Consider the following 26,006-nt stretch of genomic DNA (forward strand, 5'->3'; position numbering starts at 1 on the left):
GATAAGCCACTTCCTGCATGACCCTCCAAGTAGACCTGTGGCTTGAAATAAAGAAAATGCGGCACACACAAAAAAGTGATTTCTCAATCAGGAACCAAAAAAAAAAAAAAAAAAAAAAAAAAATTAAAAAAAAAAAATTAAACAAACAAGCAGAGGATCACTGAATTATGGCACAGCTCTAAGCGGTCAAATACACATGTAACTGGAGTGTGTGGAAGAGAGATAGGGGTACACGTGTAGAGAAAGGAAAAATATTTGGTCAGAATTTTTCCAAATTTGATGAAAACCATAAAGTCACAAATTCAAGAAACTATACAAACCCCAAGCATAAGAAAACACTCAAATAATTTGAAAAGGGGAAAAATCTTAAGGTCAGAAAAAAAAAAAAAAATACACTAACAGTTTAACACCAGAAGACCTGCATTACAAGAACTGTTAAAAGGAAATCCTTCTGGCAAAAGAAAATGATACCAGATGGAAATATGGATTTATCACAGAATGAAAAGTACAGGAAACAGTTAAGTACATTAGTAAATATGATTCTTTTCTTATCATTTAAGTATCTTTAAAGAATAATTGATATTTTAAACAAAACTAATCCCACATACTATGGGGTTTGTAACATATGTAGAAGTGGAAATTATAACAATAACACAAAGGTTGAGAAGAAATGAAAGTAAACTATTATACTTTATATGAAGTGGTATAATATCACTTAAAGGTACTGATACATGATACAATATGGATGAACCCTGAAAATATTATACTAAGTGAGAGCAGCCAATCACAAACACCACATATGCATGACTCCACTTAGCCTAAATGCTCAGAATAGGAAAATCCATACAGACAAAAAGGAAATCAGCTATTTCCTAGGGCTGGTTGTTTGGAGGGAAATAAACATACTTTAAAAAAAAAAAAAAAAAGAATGGTACATCTTAAAATGATGAATGGTATGTGAATTATATCTTAATGAAAACCATTTTTTAAAAACAGAAAAAAATTCAAAATAAGAAAATGAGGAAAAAGGACAAAGAACAGAAGGGACAAATAGGAAAAAATATCAAGATGACAGACTTAACCATTATCCATATTCACATTAAACATAATGTTCAAACCCCCTCCATTAAAAGGCAGAGATATGGGGCTTCCCTAGTGGCGCAGTGGTTGGGAGTCCACCTGCCGACGCAGGGGACACGGGTTCATGCCCCGGTCCGGGGGGATGCCACATGCTGCGGAGCGGCTGGGCCCGTGAGCCATGGCCGCTGGGCCTGTGCGTCCGGAGCCTGTGCTCTGCAGCAGGAGGGGCAGCAACGGTGAGAGGCCGGCGTACCGCAAAAAAAAAAAAAAAAAAAAAAAAAAGGCAGAGATAGATTGGGTAAAAAAAAAAACAGAAACAAAAACACAAGTCCTAAGTATACGTATGCTGCCTTCATGAAACAAACATAAAAATACAAATGTTAATAAAAACGATTAAAAATATATTATCATTCTAGTACTAATCCAAAGAAAACGATATTACTATTAGACAAACATATTTCAGAGCAAAGAATATTACCAGGGATAACGAAAGTTATTACATAATGATACAGGAGAAAATTAATCAAGACATAAAAATCCCTAAAACATATGCACCTTAAAAATGTAGCATTGGGACTTCCCTGGTGGTTCAGTGGTTAAGAATCCGCCTGCCAATGCAGGAGACACGGGTTGGAGCCCTGGTCTGGGAAGATCCCACATGCCGCGGAGCAACTAAGCCCATGCGCCACAACTACTGAGCCTGCGCTCTACAGCCCGCGAGCCATACCTACTGAGCCCATGCACCACAACTGCTGAAGCCTGCACACCTAGAGCCCGTGCTCTGCAACAAGAGAGGTCACCGCAATGAGAAGCCCGTGTACCACAGCAAAGAGTAGCCCCTGCTCACTGCAACTGGAGAGAGCCTGTGTGCAGCAATGAAGACCCAACGCAACCAAATAAATAAATTAAATAAATAAATTTTTTTAAAAAGTCACATTAAAATACATGAAGCAAAAATGAATAGAACTGCAAGAAAATATAGATAAACACACAGATATAGCCAGAGATTTAATATTTAATATCCCTTTCTCAATAACTAATAGAACAGAAAATCATCTAAGTCATAGGAGACTTGAACACCACTATCAAGCAGCTTGATCTAATGGACATTTACAGAACATCCCCACAGACCATATTCTGAGCCATAAAAGAAGTCTCAAAAAATGCAGAATTCAAGTCATACCAAGTATGTTCTATCAAGATGATGAAATTAAATGGGAAATCAGTAACTGAAAACTACCTGGAAAATCCCCAAATATTCAAAAACTATATACACTTCTAAATAACTCTTGGGTCAAAGATGAAATCAAAAGCGAAATCAGAAAATATTTTGAACTGACTGCAAATAAAGACACAACAGAAGAGGGAGCGGTAAATACAAAGGTTCTGAGGGAGAAACATGCTGGAAACAGGCCAGTGTGACTGAAGCAGAATGAATGAAGGTGGCTATAAATACAGAGGTGAGGTGGTGGGGTAGGGGCTGGGGACATGAGCTGAGCATGGCCTTCTAGGCCATTATATTACTCTGGGCGGGAATGAAGTCGCCACACGGTTATGCGCGGAGGGGTGGCCTAACCGGACTGACGTTTTTAAAAGATCACTCTAGGTCCTGTGAGGAGCACATCCTGTAGAGGAGCCAGGAGGAAAGCAGCAAGACCAGGAAGGAGGACAGTGCACCAGTCCAGATGAGTGAGAGTTATGACTGTGACTTCGGTAAGGGCAGGAAGTTGTGAAAAATGACTATAGATACGGCATGTATTTTGAAGGAAGAGGTGATGAGATCTGCTGGATGACTAGATGTTTGATTTGCAAAAAGAAGGGAGTCAAGGATGACTCCGGGTTTTCCGCCTGAGGAAGTGGAAAACTGAGCTGCTGTTCACGGAGATGGAAAGACTGACCCGGGTGGGGTGCGGGGGGGTGCAGCCCCTAACAGGATTCTCTCTCAATGCCCCTCTTTTAATTCATCCTGCATACTGCCACAAGAGCCTAAACACCACTATAATTAGATTTCTTTTCCATTGCCTTAACTATCTTGAAGAGTTGAATAACTTTCCCTAAAACGAAGAAACTAACAGGTGTTTGGGTTGGGGGAATCCATGAGATAGATGTGGGGAGGCTACTAACACCAGAGTAGCTAGAATGGTCCCCTCCTCATAGCCTTTTCTAATGGGGAAGAAGATGTGGCTGGCAACTACCCCAACATCACGGGTCATTTTCTACTGTATAGTCCCCAAATTCCTGAGGACTTTAAAGGGTGGAATAATTATCATGATAAAAGAAGAAACATATGATATATCTATTATATATGCCAGCCACTGCTATATACTTTAGATACATCATTTAAAACACTTTAAAGGCTCCACACTGTTATCAGGATAAAGCCCAAGTTCCCCAACATGGCTTACAAGAGCCCTCCTCATCTGGCCCCAATTCATCTCCACTCTTGCCTCTTCTTCCCCGCACTCCTGCTTTACTAAGCCACACATCTTAACACGAGTCCTTTGTGAGTGCACTTCTTTCTGACCAGAATATCCTTCTCTCCTCCACAACCAGCTGGCTAATACCTACTCATCCTTGGGCTCTCGCATTTATATAATACTTCCTAAGGAACACATGTCTGGGTTAGGAGCTCCCTTCCACAAAAATCTTGCCTTTCCTCATCCAAGTACTTCTCACACTATATCGTATCATCTGCTTACTTGTCTGTTTCCACCTAGACTTAAGTTCACAAAGGCAGAGTCCATGTCTATCTTATTTCCCAATATAGCCCCATCTTAGGTACTTGGCATATAAATGTTGCTCGAGAAACATTTGCTTAAGGAATGATGTTAAGTTTAAGAGACTTAGAAATATGCTGATTTAGAGAGAAAATGATGAAGCTGAGGAAAATGACAACACATCCAAAGAGAGATGTTCTGCTCACAGCTGGAAAAATGGAGCTGAAGTTGGGTTGAGAAGAGTAGGCTAAGGATACTGAAAATGTAAGACAGGGTGAATATAGAGACCGGGAAAAACACTAAGCCAAGGATTGATATCTGGGGAAAAGAAAGATGAGAAACAAGTAAAAAATAAAGAAGGAATCACTGAAAATGTAAGAGGAACAAAATAGTACAGTAATATAGAAGCTAAAGAAGACCACTTGAGGATGAAGACAGGAACAGGTATCAAATGCTAAAGTGAAGCAGGTAGGAAGATCCAGGTAGTTGCTCCATAAGCCATAAGGACCAGGTCTGTTTTACTCATCTAGGACATAATATAGTATCCAGCACACACAGAAAATTAATAAATATTTGTTGAATTAGGGAGTAAAGGACCACTTTTCAGCAGTTAACCTGTGGATGTGAAGGAGCCTACGTTTTATCTGCTCAGGGATCTTGTCCTTAGATACTCACTAGTCAACACTTATTTTACTTTTAAAATTTAGATAAAACTTCTGCCTACTCCTTTGATTTAGTTCTAGTGTATTTTTTTTAGTATTACTTATCTGTCCATACTTTTTTTTTTTTTGAAATTAATTAATTTATGTTTGGCTGCGTTGGGTCTCCGTTGCTGTGCGCAGGCTTTCTCTAGTTGTGGTGAGCGGGGGCTACTCTTCGTTACGGTGGGTGGGCTTCTCATTGCAGTGGCTTCTCTTGTTGCGGAGCACAGGCTCTAGGCGTGCGGGCTTCAGTAGTTGCAGCACACAGGCTCAGCAACTGTGGTGCACGGGCTTAGCTGCTCTGCAGCATGTGGGATCTTCCCGGACCAGGGCTCAAACCTGTGTCCCCTGCACTGGCAGGCAGATTCTTAACCACTGTGCCACCAGGGAAGTCCTGTCTGTCCATACTTTTAAGCCTCTTATAATTCTTTTAAATTTTCCACTTAACTAGAACATGTCAGTACAGGGGGTTGTAGACTTGAGAGAGCATCGATGAGAGAGCTGCTTATGCCTTAGAGTCTAATGAGCACTGCATACGCGTTGTTTCTCAAACCAGATCATCCCCACTGGTCCCGGTACCCTAACATTAAAAAGTAACCAATTTAGGTAGCTTAAGTGGTGAAGAGATCAGATCCTCCTCACTAGAAAGTCATCAGACAAACCTGAAATCAATTAAAAAAAACTGCCAACATAATAAATCAGTTTAATAATAATTTAGAGTATGTATGAGAAGATTCACAGAACAATGACCGTGGCACAGATTATTAAGTCTGAGAAATTTACTGATGAAAAGAAGGTAACACGAGGTTCAAGAGAATACAGTCATCTGAGGACGAGATACACTTATAGATATCTGAAGGTAGTAGAAGGAAAGATAACAGGGGAGAAAGAAAGATGATTAATATCTGAGATAATCGATATGTGTATGGAAGGAGGCAACAGAGACAGGTGGTGAGTATGAGTTTAAAGAGAAGGGATATCGTGCATGTGAGGGGAGTGGGGTGAATATGCTGGAGTGAAGACAAGAGCCAGGAAGAGTACTGCTTCAGATGGACTCCACATTTCAATAGATCAAAGCAGAGTCTTGAACAATAAACGTGAGGCACATCAGAGAAATTAAGGGCTTCAGAACACAGAATAATGTTTGGGATAGCGAAGGGAAGTATGCCTAGGGGGTAAAGCCCAGGGAGAGACTATGAATGAACAAACATGAACGAATGCTGGCGCTTAGAGATACGCCATGTTTTGTAGGCTACAGCAACGATGATTAACTGTGTTAGCGTTCTATGAAGAAGACTCGAGTAAGTAACCACTTTTTTTCGGTTAACACTATAAACAAGAGGCGGGAAAAATGAATCTTCAGCTGAGGAACGTGCAACCTAGTCGAGAGTGAGCAAACAACAGGGCAGTCCCGGCCACCCGGGTAACTCACCTGGTCATACCCGTAAGGCCTCTGCTGCGGGGGCTGGGGTGGCCCAGGCTGGGCTGGTCTGTAACCTCCATACTGCTGCCCTTGCCCCTGCGGGTAGTTAGGGTACTGAGGACCTGGACCACCCTGCGAAGGACCTGTAAAATAATCAGCACACACAAGAGCCCAGGAGAAAATACAGTAAGTCCCTAGAATTCCAGAAGCGGTTTAAGATTAGATGTTACCATATTCCCTTGCAGTCTGGTATCTCGATTTTTCTCAAATGCGTTTTAAAATACATTCCGAAAGTTATAAGAAGTAAAAATACTGTTAAGGACACTACTATGTACCACTATGCTCTGATTCAGTATAACTATTGTGCTATGTGTTAGCCATTAAGATTTTATATGTCAAAATGAGTAAAAGAGACTCAGGAGTTGTAAAGCAAGTTAACTCCATGATGTTAAGGAAATTCATCTATACTTCTAGTAGGAAGTTAACCAGTATAATAAGCAAGTGGTGAAAAGAAGGCAAGGAGCAGACTCAAATTGAAATACTGAAGTAACTTCTGAATAAAGTTTGGAAATCAGTGATAGTTACAGCTGTATAACTCTAAGATTTATACTTGCAATCACTAGAAGAATCACAAAGAATGATTTTACATGTAATTTCTAGATTTGCATTTGCAATCACCAAAAGGAAGCTTTATGTTCTGCACTGAGAAATTCATCATCACAATATTTTCAAACAGAAACTAAAGAAGACTTGAAAAGCCACAGGCTGTATGTGGAAAAAACATGATTCAAAAGTTACACTCTGTGTACCCATCACCTTTAATACTTAACCTATATAAATGAATGATTTCAACTTCCAGAGATGACAAGGGACTAATCTGGCTTGCCAAACAAACACGTCTATTTCATAAACTCTACTCCTGTCTATTGTAAAGAATGCTTTATAAAGCATAAGCTGAAAAGCTTTGATACTTAAATGTTTTCTATCACAGCCATTCAAATCCTGTCATAAAAAACACTGCAGAGAAAGATGTCAAAGAGAACAAGAAATTTTCAAGCTTAAATTCCACCAGTCTATTATTTTGTTTATTTAGTTATTATGCATCCAATTATTAAAACTCTATTTTTTATTAGAAGCAAGTCTGAGAGCTGAAACCTACAGATAAGCAAAATGGGGACGTCTCCTTTAGGGTGCCCAACGATGTCTGACAAAACAGCATTTAACTACTTAAGCCAAAATCACTAAATTTCTTTTACTCTCTCTTTCCACTGAAAATAATATTTCTCTTAAATCAATAAACTTACCTGACTGATCCACATAATATTTGTTTTCATGCAAACACAATAAAACCAGAATACTCTATTTATTCGGTGTACAAATATTTAATGGTCATGAAATGGAAATGCCATTTGAGAGGAGCAAGAAAGTCCCTTTGTAAAGACAAGAAATACATGGAGTATTTCTAAAGTCATAGCTGGAATCTGGGAACCAGAACTGATCATTTTGGGGAAAATTCCTGACACCCAATACCTGGCTGAATTCCAGTGCTTCTGTTGAAGGTGCAAGAGAATTTCAGCCTAATCCTGGCTCTTAGATTTGCTATCACAGGTGGAAAGAGGTGCCCATAATAACAGCAGAGTTTAAACCATGAATAAAAATAATAAGACATTACTAATGTTAAAAAGGAGGCCATGTTAGCAAGAGATGATGTCAGATTAAGCAGCTACTTCTCCTATCGTAGGAATCGTATTTTCCTGTATCTAAAATAGTTATTATAAAAGCCGAAAATTTAAGACTGAGATATCAGGTCTGTATTATTCCCCCCCTCCCTATCTAACAGTCAGATAGCCAACTAGTAGACATCATAGTGAGTATATAATAAGAAAAGATGGCTATATTTCTCCCAAAGTGTAAGATACATACCTGCAATAAATATACTCCTATGAATGTGTAAACTGATATTTTAACAGAATGACAAAGACATTTTCTTTACGCGTTCCAAATAGATCTCACTTGTACACTAAAAGATCAATGTTACTTTTCATGGTAACAGTCATTAGTTTTAGAAACAAATTTGCCAAGCAGATTATGTAGATGTTGTTAATAATCACCCAACTCATCAGTTTTCCAAGCACATACATAGTTATTGGCTGGTTGTGGATGCCAAATAGGTTTAAGAATTCATTAAGGATTTCATTTTGAGTGACTACATACCTTACCTTTGGTCAATGAACCATCTCTAGTTTATGTTTCTTTTTAAATGGATTACTAGTTTAAGAACCAACACTTTAAATATAAACACTCCAGTAACAAGCTAAGCTAAAACTGTGAATCTTCAAAAATAATTCTTAGAAAAATAAACATTAAATATCCACTTCTGTATTATGAAAGAGTAATCATCACATTTTTTGGTGACAAGAATAAACTGCAGTAAGCCATTACCGTAGCCCTGCTGCTGTCCTGGGTAGCCCTGCTGCCCCGGGTACTGCTGCTGCTGGGCTGGATATCCCTGTTGGGGAGGTGGTCCTTGGTAAGCATCTTGCTGTTGGCCATACTGTGAATTCCCTACAGGATAATTGGAGAAGAGGAAAAAAAAAAAAACTGAGAAGTTTGCTTAATTAACTTTTTTCCTCTAAGATGCATAGCCAACAACACAAGAACAAAATAAAATGCCATATTGATTTTTAAAAGTTAACAAAACAAAGAAAAAACTCAAACCAAACAGAAGGATTTCGGCCAAACAAACTGCAGTTAAAGCCAATTGTGCAAGGTTGAACTGCAGCATTTTCAGCGTCTCTGCCATACGAGCATTACATTTACTGGAACATCACAGTCATAAGATCATGACTATGCTAAATAAAATAAAAAAGACAAAATTAAAGACAGCTACAAGAGCACACACTAGCTACACAAGATCAGCAAGCTGTTTCCTAAAGGCACTAAACTTATATGTAAAATTATACATATGTAAACACACACAAGAAAAAAAAATTGGATTGATGGATTTATGTTCAAATAGAAAATTTCCACTGAGGAAAAAATTATTTTAAAATGTTTTAGTCTTTTTATTGTTGTTAGAAATGGCAAGTCATGGTTATACATTTTAAATATTTGTAAGGAAATTATTTTGATTGTTCTAGGCTCCCTGCAACTTTCAAGACAGCCAGCAACTAGTATTCTACGAGAGCTTTGCGTGGGTAGAAGTTGCCTTATGCAAGAATTTTCGTTCCTGTAGAAGGGGATATATATGTGTATGTGTGTGAAGGTATATAGATACCTCCTTCGTAGTAATGTTGTGAGGAATCCTCATAAGGCCTATCGTAGCCTTGTTCAGGATACGACGGTTGCTGATAACCGTAATCATTATGACCTACATCAATTCGACAAGAGACAGGAAGAAACGTTAATGGCCACTGAGTGAAAACCCTAAATATATTTAAACTTTCAGATAAAATTGAAAAAAAGAAAAAGAAATGGAAATACATAAAAAATAATTTCAATTGCATTAGCCAAATATTTACCAAATGTGATTGTTTTCATATTGAGATAACGTGCAAATTTTTTTTAAAGCAAAAAACAGTTTTAGAAACATTACACTTAGTCTTAACTCTGACAATCCTCATCAAGGAGGGAAAAAAAAACTATATCTTCAATTAAAAAAAAAAAGAGAATGAAAGCATTTAGGACTTTCACATGTAAATAACTTGAATTAAATTAGAACGAACAAAGGAAGCAATTATATTTTGTCAAACACCTGTTCTGCTGGTCGCCAATTCCACGGCATATGCTAAAACAATGCAAAATATAAAAGAGCTCCATAAGTTTTTTTCCCCTAAAAGAAACTGAAACAAATTTTTCACATTTTCTATTAACTTGCTTAAAGTATATGTATCTCAAAGTATTTTCAGATGCAAAAATATATTGCTTAATCCTGCCATTCTAGGAGCCTTTAGAAAATATTTCTAGAGTATCATAAACATACACCTTCATAAAATTAGTACTGTGTTAAGTGCTAGAGTACACCTTTAATTTTAAGGCACGATAAATTTACACCTGCAAGATGACCAGACTTTTAATGAAGTCAATACTTTAGTCCTTTTAACTAAGCTGCTCAAAGAAATCGCAGGAAATAACTTTTTAGTTAGGTAAAATCTAAACTAAATTTTAGAGAAATACCTAATTAAGTGAGGAGGAATATAGTTATGAATAAATGTAATACTCATTGCTCTAGCATTCCAATGATCCCAAACCACCTCATAAATATCTATATTATGGATTGGCAAACTATGGTCTGCAGTCTAAACACAGCCAGTGGACTGTTTTTGTAAAGAAAGTTTCACTGGAACAGTCATATCCATTCATATTTTCTATAGCTGTTTTCATGCTACCACAAGAGTTCAGTAGTTTAGACTGCGACCACATGATTTGCAAAGACGAAAATATTTATTTCCTGGCCCTTTACAGAAAAAAGTTTGCCAACCCCTAATCTACATATTTATTGACGTAGTATCTAAACATAATAACAAAATATCCAATGCTGTTTAAGAAAATTAATTGTTGTTATAAATGGAATACTCTATGTAAATGTCAGACAAATATATTAATACACAGCTATACAAAAATGATACCACTGAAATTTTAAAAATCCATTATGTAATAAAATGAATTATTTATAGCAACCTTAAAGTTCTGCTATTTACAAAAATAACATCTCTATTTTGAATAGAAAGTTCATATTTATAACAATACAAATTTCACATTTCAGGAAATACTCAGGACCAAAATAACAGTGTTAAATTCAACTCAGTTACTTAAAATGTATCTTTAAAATTAAACAAAACAATCATTTATTTTCAGCAGACTTCCTAATGTATAATATTTAACAACCTAGAGTTCATTTCTTTAAAATATCTATAGTCTATAAATGTAACTACAGTTTTTCATTAAAAAAAAAAAACTTAATATAATGTCTACATGTGAAAGGAAAAAGAAAAAAAAACCCAACATTCTAAATAATTCAGGGCAAGTAAAACATTAAAAAACAATGTTGTCTTCTAACCAGAATTATCCATACATATCACTGCCACCTACAGAGATTTTGTGTGCAAAATTCTACAGGTGTTCGTTCTGCTTGTGTAAGCAGAATCTTTGCAGGAAAAAAACAACGTCCCTATACCACTTATGCTTTATACACTGATAAAAAGTGGTGGACAAAATATTTTTTAAATACACCAAATTATATCTTCTTGCTAGCTTACATTAGCTTCTAGTCAAATGGTCCCAACACTTTAGCTTGAAGTTCTTAGTTTGCCCAAGTTTTCTGTTAAGCAGTTTACCTTAAATACATCAAGGGAGCTTAATATAAATGAAGATTTTGGCAAGTCCTTCCAAACAAGAAAAATCTAACCACCTCTATATGATCAATTTTATTTGTTTGTATTATTTTTTCTTCAACATTGTATCATAAAGTTTTCAAACATACAGGAAAACAAAGAACTGTATGATGAAAGCCTGCTTGTATGCTTGTATTACTACTAAGCACAGTACATCTTTTACTGACCACTTTTTCACAAGCCACCTTCCCACTAAAAAATGAACACACCATTAAACTAAGTAACTAAAGTTAAAATCTGGTTTCCAAATGCCTTTCTATTCTACTAACTCTATTATAAACAGCTATATTATGGATATGTTTCAGTCTCTAAAATCTTTCTCAAGCGCAAATGCTAATGTATATAAACATAGTTCTGTTCTTTGAGACATATGCAACGTTAACGAACATGATGAAATTTGGAAGAATACTCAAAACTATATTCTCTTCGTATTTATACAATGCATAAAAGTAAACGAGTGGGTGAACTTTACAGTATATGAATTACCTCAAAAAAGCTTTTATTTAAAAAAGTAAATCAGTAACACTTGCTTTGGTTCAAATGAACAATTCCAAATATAAAAGGATCCTCTTTTATATAAGAAAGGATTCCAATGACAGAACATGATTCCTGATGGTACTAATATGGAATAACCAAACAAAATATACTTTAAAATAGATTATAGACGAATGCTACCATTGATGCTTTAGATTACTGAAGTGTTTCTAAATTTGGAAGAAACACATTGTTAGTTTCTTCATTCTGATTAGAATGTTTTGAGTAGCTACCCACATTAATACTGGGCAGGGATAGAAAATGGGAAAGTTAACATTAGGAGAGATTACCATCAGGGTAATATTGCTGGTTCATGCCTTCTGGAGGACCTTGTCCACCATGACTGTACTGGTCCCCATAATAGTCTTCCTGGCCTGAGTACTGCTGTGGTGGGCCTGAAAAACCACAACCAGTCAAGATGTAAATAATTTGTTCTCCAGGTCATTCAAAGGCTTTCCGTCTAATCTGGTGTTATGAGAGATGATTTCTGTAGATTCCCCTCCCATGCTTTGGGGCATTTCAGATACTTTTGACTATTCGTATACACACACATACATAAACACACAGCAAAACCACACACCACATTTCACAAAAATTAATGTTAAGACCATACATGCAATATCAAACAATACCAACTCAAAAAAACAAACATTAACCTCCTAAAAAGAGATTCAAACTGGAAGAAAATTAATTTCCTTTTTATTTTGATATTAGAGCAGTTTGAAATAAATTAGGGTTTTTTCTCATCATATATTTAGTAACTTCTCAAATTTAGTAATTTCTGAAAAATAAAACAGTATTTTCTGCTGTAAATTTAGTAAGCTTTCGATATAAAATTTTGATGTAAACTTTTCCCAGAAAAGAATAAAAGAAAGCTATAAACCAGGAAGTTCATATCCACTTTCTCTGACCCTTTGTACCTACTATACCCACTAACTTTTAAGAAAAATAATAAAATATGATTTTTAAAAATCAAGAAACAAAAAGCTCTGACTTTGCCTGTATGAAAAGTTCATTAAAATTTAAAGCCTTTCGACTACTGTTAAAAATTTTCCAAATGGAATCGTACCCTGTTGCGGTGGTCTATAGGGAGGAATCTGTCTCTGTGCCATCATATGATTGCCCTGGTTAACTTGACCCATCATTCCCATAGGTGGCTGCTGGCCTTGGTAATGCTGCCCACCTCCCTGCGGCATATTGTACTGTTGAGAAGGAGGCTGCTGGTGCATCATTGGACCTGAAAACAGACAAAACATTATGCACGTAATTTTTTGCATATAATTTTAACATCTTAAGAGAAATACAGAAATCTTTTATCATATAATCCCTAAACTACATAATTTATTGCAAGATAAACTGACTTCAAGTAATAAAAACAAATCTTTGAACTACAGTTCACATGCCTAAAATAATCTGCAAACAAGGGAAAACAAGTAATCCACGGTAGCTGATTTGAATTCCACTGGAGGAATACTGTAACAATTTCTAAAAAAAAACAGAGTGGATACAATATATGAACATCCTGAATGTATATATTTTTTTATTATGTACTATATAGTATTTATCTATGCAATCTTTCTAGGAAAGATAGAATCCTTATGTTACATAAGAACCTATGCCAAAACAAAGTAAACCACAAAATCACACAGCAAATCAGTAGTCGAACTAAGGGAAAGAAATCTAATTTCAGTGTACCCATTATTTTTTTCCTTTTTCAATGCCCAGTCATTATATAATGGTAGACAAGGAAACTACAAACACATTTATGAATATACTCCTTATATTGGTGGAATTTCATAAACAATTTTAAAACAAAAATTTAAGGGTCTTCTTTCCTTTTTCCAACTTTAAGATTTATAAACTAAAAAGGTCTTCCTGAAATCAAAAGACTATACAATGCTTCTTAATAAGCTCTAACACACACATACACAATCAAAAACACCTAGGCAGAGACCTACAATAAGCCATAGACTTAGAAATCAGAACTATGTGGTTTCCAAAGTGAGTAATATCGAGGTAGCCCAACGACCACTGCTATAGTGTCACATTGGCAACAGTAAAAATATATCACATGATATAATGAACAATGGCCATAAAGTTCTGTGTTGTCATGTAAACATGTAAGCAGCTCTTCAGAGGTTCACCAGGCTAAGTTATGGTATGGGGAGCTCATCATTCTACCATTATAACCATTACTGTCTGAGAAGTATGTATGAGTCATCCCCCAGTTTACTGCCAAAAGAGCTACATACTCCCCGCCTTTACTGACTTGGGGAAAATTTAAGAAGAAAGTACAAAAGGCAAAGAACTAGAAAACTTTTACAGGCAAAGCTGCCCAGATGAGCCAAAAGCTCATTATTTATATAAAAATTCAAAACAAAACATGCCCACATCTTTAAATATGTTGCTGACCTACAATAGCAGCAACAATGTAAGCAGAAAGAACTCACTCTTCCAGCTTGAAGAACTGGTTATCTAAAGAAGTATTTTATCAGAGCTATAACTCTTTTTCTCCTACTTGCCGCCTTCTGTTCTTCTACTTCTTTTCAAATTCCTTTTTCCTTCTAATTTTTTCATAAATATAAACCTTTCAAAGGTTACTCTGGGACTTTTTTTTTTCAACAATAAGCTCCTAATAGTAGGGATAAGGTGGCTCAGTGGAGAGTGGAGGGGAAGAGAACTTGACACAGAATGCACTTAACACTACCAGACACGCTTTCACATTTATTTCATGTAAATCACTAACAACTACCAAAGGTAAGGATACTAATTGTCAAGTTTTTAGCCAAAGAATCCAAAGATCAAGATCATGTAAGCTAATAGATATCAACTGGGAATCAGGCATAACTCAAGTTTGATTTCAAAAGCACATTTATTCTACTGTTCTTCACTGCCTCTACTGAAGCTATAGCAAATTTAGTAGTTCCGAAACAAATTATGCAATTTTAAAAGTGCCAAAACACTAACTACTTTAACTGAGGTTACAATTTTTAAAATGTATTTTGTATATAATAAAGTACTGAATACTAGCATTCATAATATAGTAGGCAGCATGACTGGCCATTTATAGAATTCATTTTTAGTAAATGAAGGTTTTGCCTTGTCTTTCTTCTCCATCACTGATTAAAGACCTCTTGTCTTAACAGAAGATAACTATAAAATTAAAGCATATAATATGCACTGGAAGCAAAATTAACAATAAAGGAGAAAGAAAGCAAAAACACAATAGCTGGGGGAAAATCCCAAAGGATACAATAACAACAAAATTCCAAGCTCTGCTGTAAAGGAGAAAAGCAATTCTAGTTTAAGCCCTAGATAGAAAAGACCATGCCACTTGTGCTTTATCTTTGGGGACTGCCAGCACTTCCAATCCCAAAGAGCTCAATTACCACCCTTCTTTTATTCTCTGTCACTTGTCTCCCCCTAAGGATCCCTGACATCATTCAAGATCCAGCCTAACACGGCAGAGAATGGAGGAGGAGAGCACTGCTAAAACATGGTACTTTTCATCTTTTCCCTTGAAGCCTTACCCATTAAAAAAAATTCCGACTTCAATTCTGATTGTTTAGGAAGCATATTATTTTTCTTATGATAATGAAATATGCTACACTGGCGAATAAATGTATGTTATCTCTTGAGATACTAGTGGAAATAAGAGAGCTAAATCTCAAAAGGTTACCCCCAAAATAAGTTCTAAAAATTTGTGCTACAGAGTGAAGATTATAAGAGAAGTCCATCAAAATCATTTTCTACAAATAGTGACCTCACACATTACTGTATGCTTAAAGGTTACTCTTTACCTTTTACATAAATCATTCTGATGCTAAGATGAACTAAAAAGTGTGATACAAAGGTCCTACTAATGTCTTAATTATAATATGCTTTTGTAAAAGTGTTTTAAAAGGACATGTAACAAATGTACATCACCACATTATTTCTTTCCATTTTGAGCTTCACACCCTAACAGATATTCTATGGAAACAATGTCCTATATCTCAAACAGATGTAAAATATTCCCAAATCACCGTATTTTACATTACTGGAATTCTTTGCTCCAATGAGACAGTTAATACTTAGTTTTGTCTCAAGTTACTTGTTCAAAAAGAAGAATTTTTTTAAGACTCAACTATAAAGATAACAATAAGCTTTGCACAGCAACGGAGACCCAACGCAGCCAAAACTAAACTAAAATAAATTAATTAAAAAAAATAAGCTTCAAATAATCTGTGAAGAATTTAGAACTATATAATTTTTAAAATTCTATATACATATAATATATACATACATGCATATATATTCATATCTTGAGATGCAAACCAATACACTAAAACTCTTGTAAATCATACCATTAATCTATGAATTATTTTAACTGAAGGTTAAAAACGACAGCTAACAGTTAATGAGCACTTATTACGGGCCAGGCATTAAGCTAAGAGCTTTTTTTTTTTCTTGTTGCAGAGCACGGGCTCTAGGTGTGTGGGCTTCAGTAGTTATGGCACATGGGCTTAGTAGTTGTGGCGCACGGGCTTAGTTGCTCCGCAGCATGTGGGAATCTTCCCGGACCAGGGCTCGAACCCATGTCCCCTGCATTGGCAGGTGGATTCTTAACCACTGTGCCACCAGGGAAGCCCAAGCTAAGAGCTTTATGTCTATTATTTATCCTCCTCGAACCCTATGAAACATGTAGTATTGTTATCAACTTCACTTTACAAGTAAGAAAACTTAAGGCATACAAGCATTAAGAACCTTACCTAAAGTTGCATAGCTAGGAAATGGTGGTGAGAACTGTAAAGCCATGCTCTTAACCATTATGTGTACCTCTTCTTCGAAGTCAAATCATACTTCTCCCATGCAATATCTCCCAGGAAAACAGTTCTATGTAACATCATCACTCTAATAATAAAATCCTAGAATACAAGAAGTTTCTTCACTTCACCTATTATCTCTGTTATAGTGACCACGAAACCGTGTAGATAATACCTACTCCAAGCCTATTTTCTTGTTCATATTTCATCATCTACTGCTCACATTTTACTACTTGTTCCTTAACCATTCAGTCTCAAAAACTAAACCACTTACAGCTCTCATTTGAATGTATTACTAATGGTTTATTTGCAAGAAAAACAATCCCTGTATTCCAGTAAATTCAATTAGCTCACCCACCTATTAAATAGCCACTTAAAGCGAATAGGATTCTTTACTTACCAAAAACGTACATCTGTCCTCATCAAGAGTTTTAAGCAGTTCATAATAAGACATTTAGATATAACACCAAGGATAAAAGAACATGAGCCAAGTAACTAAGAAAATCCCAGCAGCTTAGTAAAGTCACTGTTAACTAGTACAAACTTAGCTGAATTTCCTAGAAACCAATGAAGAAATAGAACCATGATAGATTTTATCTAGTAAAAAGAACAGTTCATTAAGAGATACAAACTTTTCATAACATGAAGTTCTTAGAGAAATCTCATGAAAGTATTAAAAAGTACTGAAACATAATAGTATCAATAACTTCTGTTATTGTTAGTTTCTTCAGTAGCACAGACAATCCTTACATGTACTTCCTTACAGTGATTATTTCGTAAGGCTGTGATTTTCAACTGTGGGTGATTTTGTCCCGAGGGGACATTCAGTAAAGTTTGGAGCCATTTTTGGTCGTCACAACTGGTGTGGGGGGTTGCTACTGTCACCTAGTGGGTACAGGACAGAAATACTGCTAAATATCCCACAATGCACAGGACAGGCCCCAACAACAAAGAATTATGCAGCTCAAAATGTCAATAGTGCTGAGTTAAGAAGTCCTGGATTCTCAAGGGCATAATTCTAAATCGCAGGCATCTCTACAAACTAGTCTGAGAATTAGATTATGTATTCAGTTTTCTGGTGATTGAAAATTGGAAAAGGGATGTGTTGTGGCTTAATAAATCCAGCAAAGTAAAAAGCTAGGCAATCTCTTAGCCAACTTCTCTTAATAGTTTCAACTATACTATACAATATTAATTCGAAAACAAAGTCACTGTTAAACATCTTTGTAGAATGAAAGGCATTCCAAAAGCTCTAGATTTATGGGACACAAGTGACAATCTGCTGTGAAACTAAGGTCCTATTTTGTCCAAGTAGAAAGCCATGGAGATGGGCTATATTAGAACATATAGCTTTGTGTCACTTAGCATGAAAGCTGAAAAGTTATGAACTATCAGGTACAGAAGAAATGATCCTGCCTAGAAAAAACTTCTGAGGGAATGGACTGTAAGTAAGTATGAACTTGGAATGTTTGTAAAACGTAATTTCTAAAATTTACCCCCAGAGATTCTGATTTAGCAGGTATGGGGTGGAGCAGACAAATATTGTTTTAACAACTACCCCAGATGATTCTGATCCCGGTAGTCTTAGGATCACACATTGAGACAGAGGTGTAATGGGAAAAAAGTAACCAACTGTCCCCTTTTACCATAAAAGCAACCAGATTATAGTTCATGCAAAATGGTTAAACTGGATTAGAACTGCATCCCATAAGGGCACCTAGGATGTTAGCTATAAAATGAATCCCAAGGAGTAAATGTTACAAATACGTCAAAACCCAGTGAATGATACACTTAAGATTGGTGCACTTCATTGCATGTAAATATTACCTACAGAAAAAACTATTAAAAGAAAAAAGAAAAATTTTTAAACGTTGAGCTCTAATGATATGCAGACTAAAGTATTCATGGGTAAAGTGTACTAACATCTGCAAGCTACTCTGAAATGCATTCTGAAAAAGAGGCTGTTAATGAATGAGTAGATGGATGGACAGACAGTTAAAAAATAATTCAACTAGAAAACGGGCAAAAGACAAGAAGAGACATTTCACTGAAGAGGATATAGAGATGGCAAATAAGCATGTGAAAAGATGTCTAGTATCAGTAGCCATTGGGGAGATGCAAATTAGGACCACAATGAGATGTAGTCTACTACACATTTTTAGAACAGCTAAGATAAAAAAGAAAAAAACTGACAACACTAAATGCTGGCAAGGACTTGGAAAAAGCAGATCTCTCACACATTGCTGGTGGGATGGTAAAATGGTAGTTACTTTGGTGATCACTTCGGCAGTTTCTAAAAAAACTGAATATATAACTTATCATATGACCCAGCAATACCATTCCTGGTTATTTATCCCAGAGAAATGAAAACTAATGTCCAAACAAAAACATTATCATGTACATGACTGTTCAGAGCATCTTTATTTGTAAAAGCCAAAAACTAGAAACTGAAATGTCCCTCAATAGATGAATGGTTAAACAAACTGTGGTACAGCCATAATATGGACTACTACTCAGCAACAAAAAGGAATGAACAACTGATACATGCAACAAGTTGAATAAATATTAATCATGCTGAGTAAAAAAAGCCAATCTCAAAAGGCTGCACACTGCATGATACCATTTATGTAGCATTCTGAAAATGACAAAATAATAGAAATGGAGAGAAGAGCAACAGTGGTTGCCAGGGCTTAAAGATGATTGCAAGGAGGATACACAGGATCTCTCTATATTACCTCTGCAACTTCCTGTAAACCTATAATTATTTCAAAATAAAAAATATTTTAAAATGAGTCATAATGAAACTAAGTTTATAATCTGTTGAATAGAAATTCATCTGGATTCTGTCTCCCAAACCTGAAAGGTTTTGGTATAACTGACAATCATCTGTTTTCTCTGACAGTACCTGACAGGTTCCTTCTTTGGTTCATTCATGGAATGACCGCCAATGGATGACAATACAACAGACAAGGATGCTAGTTTTCTAATTTGTTACAGCAGCAGGAAATCTAGCTAATCTATCAGTTAACAAATAGGATAAAATAGTGAACAAAAACATGACACAGTTCCTGAATTCATAGAACTTTAAGAGTCTAGGGAAAAATAATTAAACAGATATTTACAAATAATTATGTAATTACAGGTACTCAAACTGTTGCTACAAAGAGCCTAAGTACAGGTTACTTACTATCCATAAGTGGACTGTACCCTGTCTGTGGAGTAATTTAAAACTTATAGTGAAAGATTATATAGGTGATTTTATTTTATGCTCTATGCTTTTCCTTCTTTTCCAAATTTTTCATATTAAATATTTTATAACCAGAAAAATGTCATCAGTGGGGGAAAGATTACAATCTTGAAAAACCCATCCAATATAGGAATAATGATCAAATGTTTAAACAAAGCATCTAGTCTGAACTACAATGTAATGGTTGTGTATACCTAAACTGTAACAAAAAGAAACTTGCAATATTACCAATGTTGATTTACCAATTTTTTTCCCCCCCGTACACGGGCCTCTCACTGTTGTGGCCTCTCCCATTGCGGAGCACAGGCTACGGACGCGCAGGCTCAGCGGCCATGGCTCACAAGCCCAGCCGCTCCGCGGCAAGTGGGATCTTCCCGGACCAGGGCATGAACGCGTGTCCCCTGCATCGGCAGGCGGACTCTCAACCACTGCGCCACCAGGGAAGCCCAATTTACCAATTTTTACAGTGAAGAAAGATGAGTGTATGAACAGTTTTCACTCACTCAAATCCACTATGGAGGTACACATGATATTTCTATGGAATAAAATATTTGAAATAATTCTTTCATTTGTAGATATTCTATGTTGTACTTGAAATTCAGTATAATATCACAGTGCTTTTTTATATTGAAGATTTACTAAATTTATTAAACTGAGGATTCCTAAAGCTCCCGAACCTGGTTGGCGGGAGCTTTGAACCATGCCCAGAGGGACCAGAGACTGGAGACTGAGATAGACACCGTGAGCAATCAATCAATCAATCAATCAAATCTACATAATGGAGCCCCAGTATAAACTCTGAACATTGATGGAGGTTCGGGTGAATTCCCCTGGTTACCAATACTCTGTGTGTCACACACTGGACCAGGAGAGCAAAGCATCCTGACTACATGAGGAAAGAAACTCTGCATTCATACGTCTTCTGGATTCTTCCCTTGGCTGATGTTAATCTGTATCCTTTCACTGTAATAAATCATAATTCTAAGTATAACAACTTTTAGTGAGTTCTGTGAGTCTTTCCAGCAAATCACTGAACTTGAGAGTAGTTTTGGGAACCCTAGACTTGTAACTGGTGTCAGATATGAAGCAAACCTTGGGGACTGTTCCAGGTAACTCTGCAGTTGGCTAGACTCAGAGGTGACAGAAGTCTTGGGGACTTTGACCTCAAACTCCTCCCAGCAGCTCAAATACATTGCTCCTGCAATTGTTCCTTTCCTCACTCTTTTGCAGCATCAATTCCCCTCTCTCCAATGGATCATTCCTATCAGTATATAAACATGATTTAGTATCTTCCCATCTTTAGTTCGAAAAGATGCTACCCCCAAATTGTCATGATGTAACTGATGATTCGGAGCTAGTGTCTTTTCTATAGCTTGGCAGATTGGCATATTCCTTTTTAAGTATAGACCAACTTCCAGGGCTTCCCCGGTGGCGCAGTAGTTAAGAATCTGCCTGCCAATGCAGGGGACAAGGGTTTGATCCCTGGTCCCGGAAGATCCCACATGCTGCAGAACATCTAAGCCCATGCATCACAACTACTGAGCCTGCACTCTAGAGTCCATGAGCCACAACTACTGAGCCCACGTGCTGCAACTACTGAAGGCCACGTGCCTAGAGCCTATGCTCCGTAACCAGAGAAGCCACCGCAATGAGAAGCCTGTGCACCACAACGAAGAGTAGCCCCTGCCCGCTGCAACCAGAGAAAGCCCGCGCACAGCAACGAAGACCCAATGCAGCCAAAAATAAATAAATTTTTTAAAAAGAGTACAGATCAACTTCCAACGTTTTATCCTTTGTGCTTTCAATGTTATGAAATGTCTCCAAGACTTTCCTTAATACAAAATATTTTGCTAGTCTCGCTTTCTCTGGGACATCTTCGTTCTTTCATCACAGCCAGTTTCCTCATTTACATCAGCAAGTTGACCTTCACTGAGGACCTGCAATGCAGATCTAGAGTCTCTCAAATGGCAGCAGTGTCAACATTCCCAAGGTCAGCAATTCCTTCTCTAATTCTACTTACAAAGGACTTGGATTTATTTCCCGCAGTATTACTTTTCATTTCTTTGTTAGACTTTTATCTTTGTTGGCCAAGGCCCTCTTTGAATTATCTATTTTTATAAAATAACATGTATCTCTGGGAGCCAAAGAACCAACACAACTCCATGCTTTGCTGTTATGTGCATAACTGATGGATGCACAGTGATCAATCACTGACAGAATCTGAAAGTGACGTGAATGGTCATCGATCATGACACTCATAAATAGTGATTTGTGGACTGAGGAGACAGCAGCCAAGTTTGTGCTTTATGCAACTACTCACAGTTAATACACCATGGTAAGTGAACTGTGAACCATGTTGTTCAGCAACAGGTGTTATTTAACTAAATTGTGGTAACAGAAGTTCATGTATATCAGAACTTTGCAACAGCAGGCCTGCCTGTATTTCCAAAGGATGTGTTTCCTCATGCACGGAATGAGGATAATAACAGTAGCTACTAACCCAAAGATGTGTACAGCTCTGATTAGATAATAAACCACTGTACAATAAGAGTAAATATTAACAGTCCTGGCTATGGTAATACATACTTTTTGCCCTTCATATTTACAATAATAAAGGTACTGAAAGAAAAATTTCCCACTACTCTAATGCCAAGCCTCTAGATCAGATTATCACTTGCAACTTATTAGCTAAATGAATCAAAACTTTCTTAATACTATTCAAACAAAATTAAAGCCAGAAATAAATTAGATCTTATGGTTAAAAAAGACAATAGCCAATAAACTGATCTCAACTTTTTATTACAAAAAAAAAAACTACCTTGTTTATTCTAACTGATTTTATGTAAACTATACAATTACCGAATTAGGATTTTTAAATGCTATCATCTCACTTAATCTTACTTAAAGAAATTGAGTGAGTGAGTCAAAGATCCCACACACGGTAATCTATGGGGCTAAGACTTGGATCCAAGTCTGAAGAATTATATACCATACCCGGAACTTGTGAAATACATGCTTTAACACAAATGTAACAATTTGTGAAAATCCTTATATTTGAATATGGAATAAGTAAGTAAAATGGTGTTAAATGTGGAAAGCAATAATCACTAATGCCTGGGAATGAAAACTGCTGATTCTACCAAATGCTAACTGTTGGTCCAGAAAGCCTTACTATTCAATTTGACGTTTAAAGAAACATCTTTAAGGCACTAACTCTGTCTTTCCGGGTTATCATATAACATCTGGTTTCAGTTCCTATTCACTGAAGAGACAGATTTGTATGCCTACCCTCAGGTTTTGTTCTAGGCACCAGAACAAAACAGTGTGAACAAAAGAGGCAAACTTCTCCCTTTTTGGAGCTTTCTGAATTCCAGTGGAGCTTACGCTCTCTCTCCAAGAGTGAGTAGATCCAATACGTAAGAAGACAGTGATTCACTCTGAACACAGGTCTTACTCCTAAAGTTCAAAGTGATGGTCACTGAACTTCATCTGGATAACAGTGAGAATAACATGGAAAGTTTGTTGGATTGACTGTTTACAACATTTTCCTAGCAATTTAAGAAAGAAATTAACATTAAAAACTTGCTAAACCTTTCACCTAAAAGCAGTAGTCCTCATAAGAAAACTTAGAGGGAAATATTCTGCTAAAATAATAAACCTAAATGCTGAATTAAAAAATATTTCAGTTCTCTCAATTCACAGATAAGTATAAAACCACAACTAAAAATAAATAAATAAAACTACAACTAAAAGTAGGCACCAATTACAATGCCACTGTCATCTAAACTCATTTTTCTTTTAAAGCTAAAAAAATAGTAACTGTTGAAATTTTTATAATGACCATGAACATAGTAATATATAATCAGTAAATTTAATAGGGCCAACTTTTTGAGCAGCTTTTTGAAATGACATGTTTTGTGTGGTATGTCTACATGTTTTTATTATATTAGCCTTTGCATTAATACAGTTTTTTTTTAATTTTTCACATAGGGAATACAGTCAATAATATTTAACAATTTTGTTCAGTGACAGTTGGTAACTAGACTTATTGTGGTGATCATTTCAAAATGTGTGAAAATATCGAATCATGATGTTGTACACCTGAAACTAATATTGTATGTTAATTATAACTCAATAAAAGAAAAATAATTTTAGTTAAAAAAAAACAGAAAGACTAGTTGGTCCCTATGTTTTGAACAAAAAATTCCTATAAACACTTCAAGTCCTTTCTCCAAAAAACAGTTAACTAGTTTCTACATACACACTGCTGCACGCATTATTTTTTCTTCTTCAGATCTTATAATGTCATATCAAACCAGCTGCAGCAACATCCATTTTTGCACACATCCTACCTTTCCTTAACTATAGTTTCTAAGAAGTGTACCATAACTACAGCGGTTGCTGTAAAGAATCACTATCAATTTTTCTGCTTTTTCCTGGTAACCAAACTGTACAGAGAAACATCTGAACCTTCTGATCTAGCACTGACTGGATCTTGCTGTTGTTTTGAACCTTTAATTGATAGAATTAAAAAAAAAAAAAATACTCCACCATGGGCACTGAACAACTTTTGCGGGGAAAAACGGAGCAAGTGCCAGTTTTGTGAAGCTGCATGCACTGACAATTTGTCCTATTATCTCCCTTTGTTTCCAGTGTATTTTATCTAAATTACAGAAAATATCTTTATTAATATTTTAAAATTACAATATATTATTTCATGAAAAATCATGATCAACAGATTAACTTCCTTTTTCTGGGTGTACTCTGGTGATGTGTTTTTCATAAGCAAAATCTAGAAAATTTTATTGCAAATACATTTAATTCTGTCTTAGGCTCTTAACCTCACCACATTTAGTAACTGAAATAGCTTTAGGCTGGCAACAGGCCAAATGTTTTCCCAGGCAATTAGCAGAACAGAGCGCCACTTACTGGTTTTTAGTTATTATTCACAGGAATACTTAAAAGAGAAACATGATAACAATTTCATTCTCTGAGGCTGGTAATAAACTTTAATAGACTTCACACCACTCTAAGAATATAAGAATACAGCAGCACCTCCACTGAACATTCTAATAACAAATTATGTTAAAATTACCTTTAATGCTGAAACACAGCATCAGGAAACATTAAATCAAGGGAAATTCATAGAAATTAATATATTCTTCACAAGTAAAATGAACCACAGAACAGATGTTTTTTAAGGAGTGTACTTACAAAGATAAAATTGTATTTTCTCAGTTTTCTAGCTCTAACCAAATGTTTGGTTATTCACTGATTAGCTTAAAAATCCAAAAATATAAAATCTCAAACTGTCCAAAAGACATAAAAATAAATAAGCTTAAAAAGCTAAATTGAGCATGTTAATTTCTAAATATAAAAGGGAAAAATTATTTTAAGTTGGTTTCGAACTTGACGTTCCTTTTCTATGGGTATTATTGTTCCTCACTTCAAACTTGTAATTTTGCAAATCAGCTAACATTTTGAAAAAACTGTTTGATTTTCGAAGGCTAATGGAGCATCCTAGTCAAGAATTTTATAAAGCTTACTTACCTTGGTTTGGTTGAATATTCATATTTGGTCTGGGGCCATAGTTTCCCATTGGCTGCCCTTGACTCATAGTCATCTGGTTCTGTACCGGCATGCTCTGGGACGATGGCACGGAATGGCTGTAACCTCCCATGGACCCGTGGCTACTTGAAGGCATATTCATGGAACTGTTTGTCATATTGAGTTGATTGGGTCCAGGTCCCTGCATAGGCATATGGTTAGGCCCTTTGAAGAAAAGTGATCAGAACCAAAATATGAAAGTTAAACAGATGATCTATACAAAAGTACCTTAAAAAGCTTATTTATTTTTTTGTATTAATGTAACGAGAGCACAAACAATAACTTGAGTATTTAATCAATAGCAAACAAAGTAAATGCTTTACATGAATGATTAGCAAATACTGTGAGGGAGACATTATTATCATTTTACAGATTAAGAAACTGTTGCTTTTGAAAAGCCAGGAACATCCTGGAAAAAAAAAAAAGAGTAATGAAGGAGGACTTGCTTTGTAAGAGACCATAACATATAAAGCTGAATTAAAACTATGTAGTATTAACA

The 26,006-nt window shown here is 35.9% G+C and overlaps 1 protein-coding gene across 4 annotated transcripts in view; it reads right to left on the minus strand.

Moving 5' to 3' along the window:
• The window catches only part of SS18 (SS18 subunit of BAF chromatin remodeling complex), a 79,850-nt gene that overhangs the window by 12,756 nt on the left and 41,088 nt on the right, over positions 1-26,006 (minus strand). For 3 of the 4 annotated variants that reach the window (XM_007458390.1, XM_007458392.1, XM_007458389.1), the window contains 6 exons: positions 25,451-25,672; positions 12,918-13,085; positions 12,139-12,243; positions 9,199-9,291; positions 8,364-8,486; positions 5,931-6,064 (listed from right to left, as the gene is read on the minus strand). In XM_007458390.1, coding sequence (XP_007458452.1) covers positions 5,931-6,064; positions 8,364-8,486; positions 9,199-9,291; positions 12,139-12,243; positions 12,918-13,085; positions 25,451-25,672 — 845 coding nt within the window. The remainder of the gene's footprint in view (positions 1-5,930; positions 6,065-8,363; positions 8,487-9,198; positions 9,292-12,138; positions 12,244-12,917; positions 13,086-25,450; positions 25,673-26,006) is intronic. The other variant, XM_007458391.1, reaches the window with a different exon arrangement.

Source organism: Lipotes vexillifer, unplaced genomic scaffold (assembly GCF_000442215.2).
Source record: "Lipotes vexillifer unplaced genomic scaffold, Lipotes_vexillifer_v1.1 scaffold1342, whole genome shotgun sequence".
Classification (NCBI taxonomy): domain Eukaryota; kingdom Metazoa; phylum Chordata; class Mammalia; order Artiodactyla; family Lipotidae; genus Lipotes; species Lipotes vexillifer.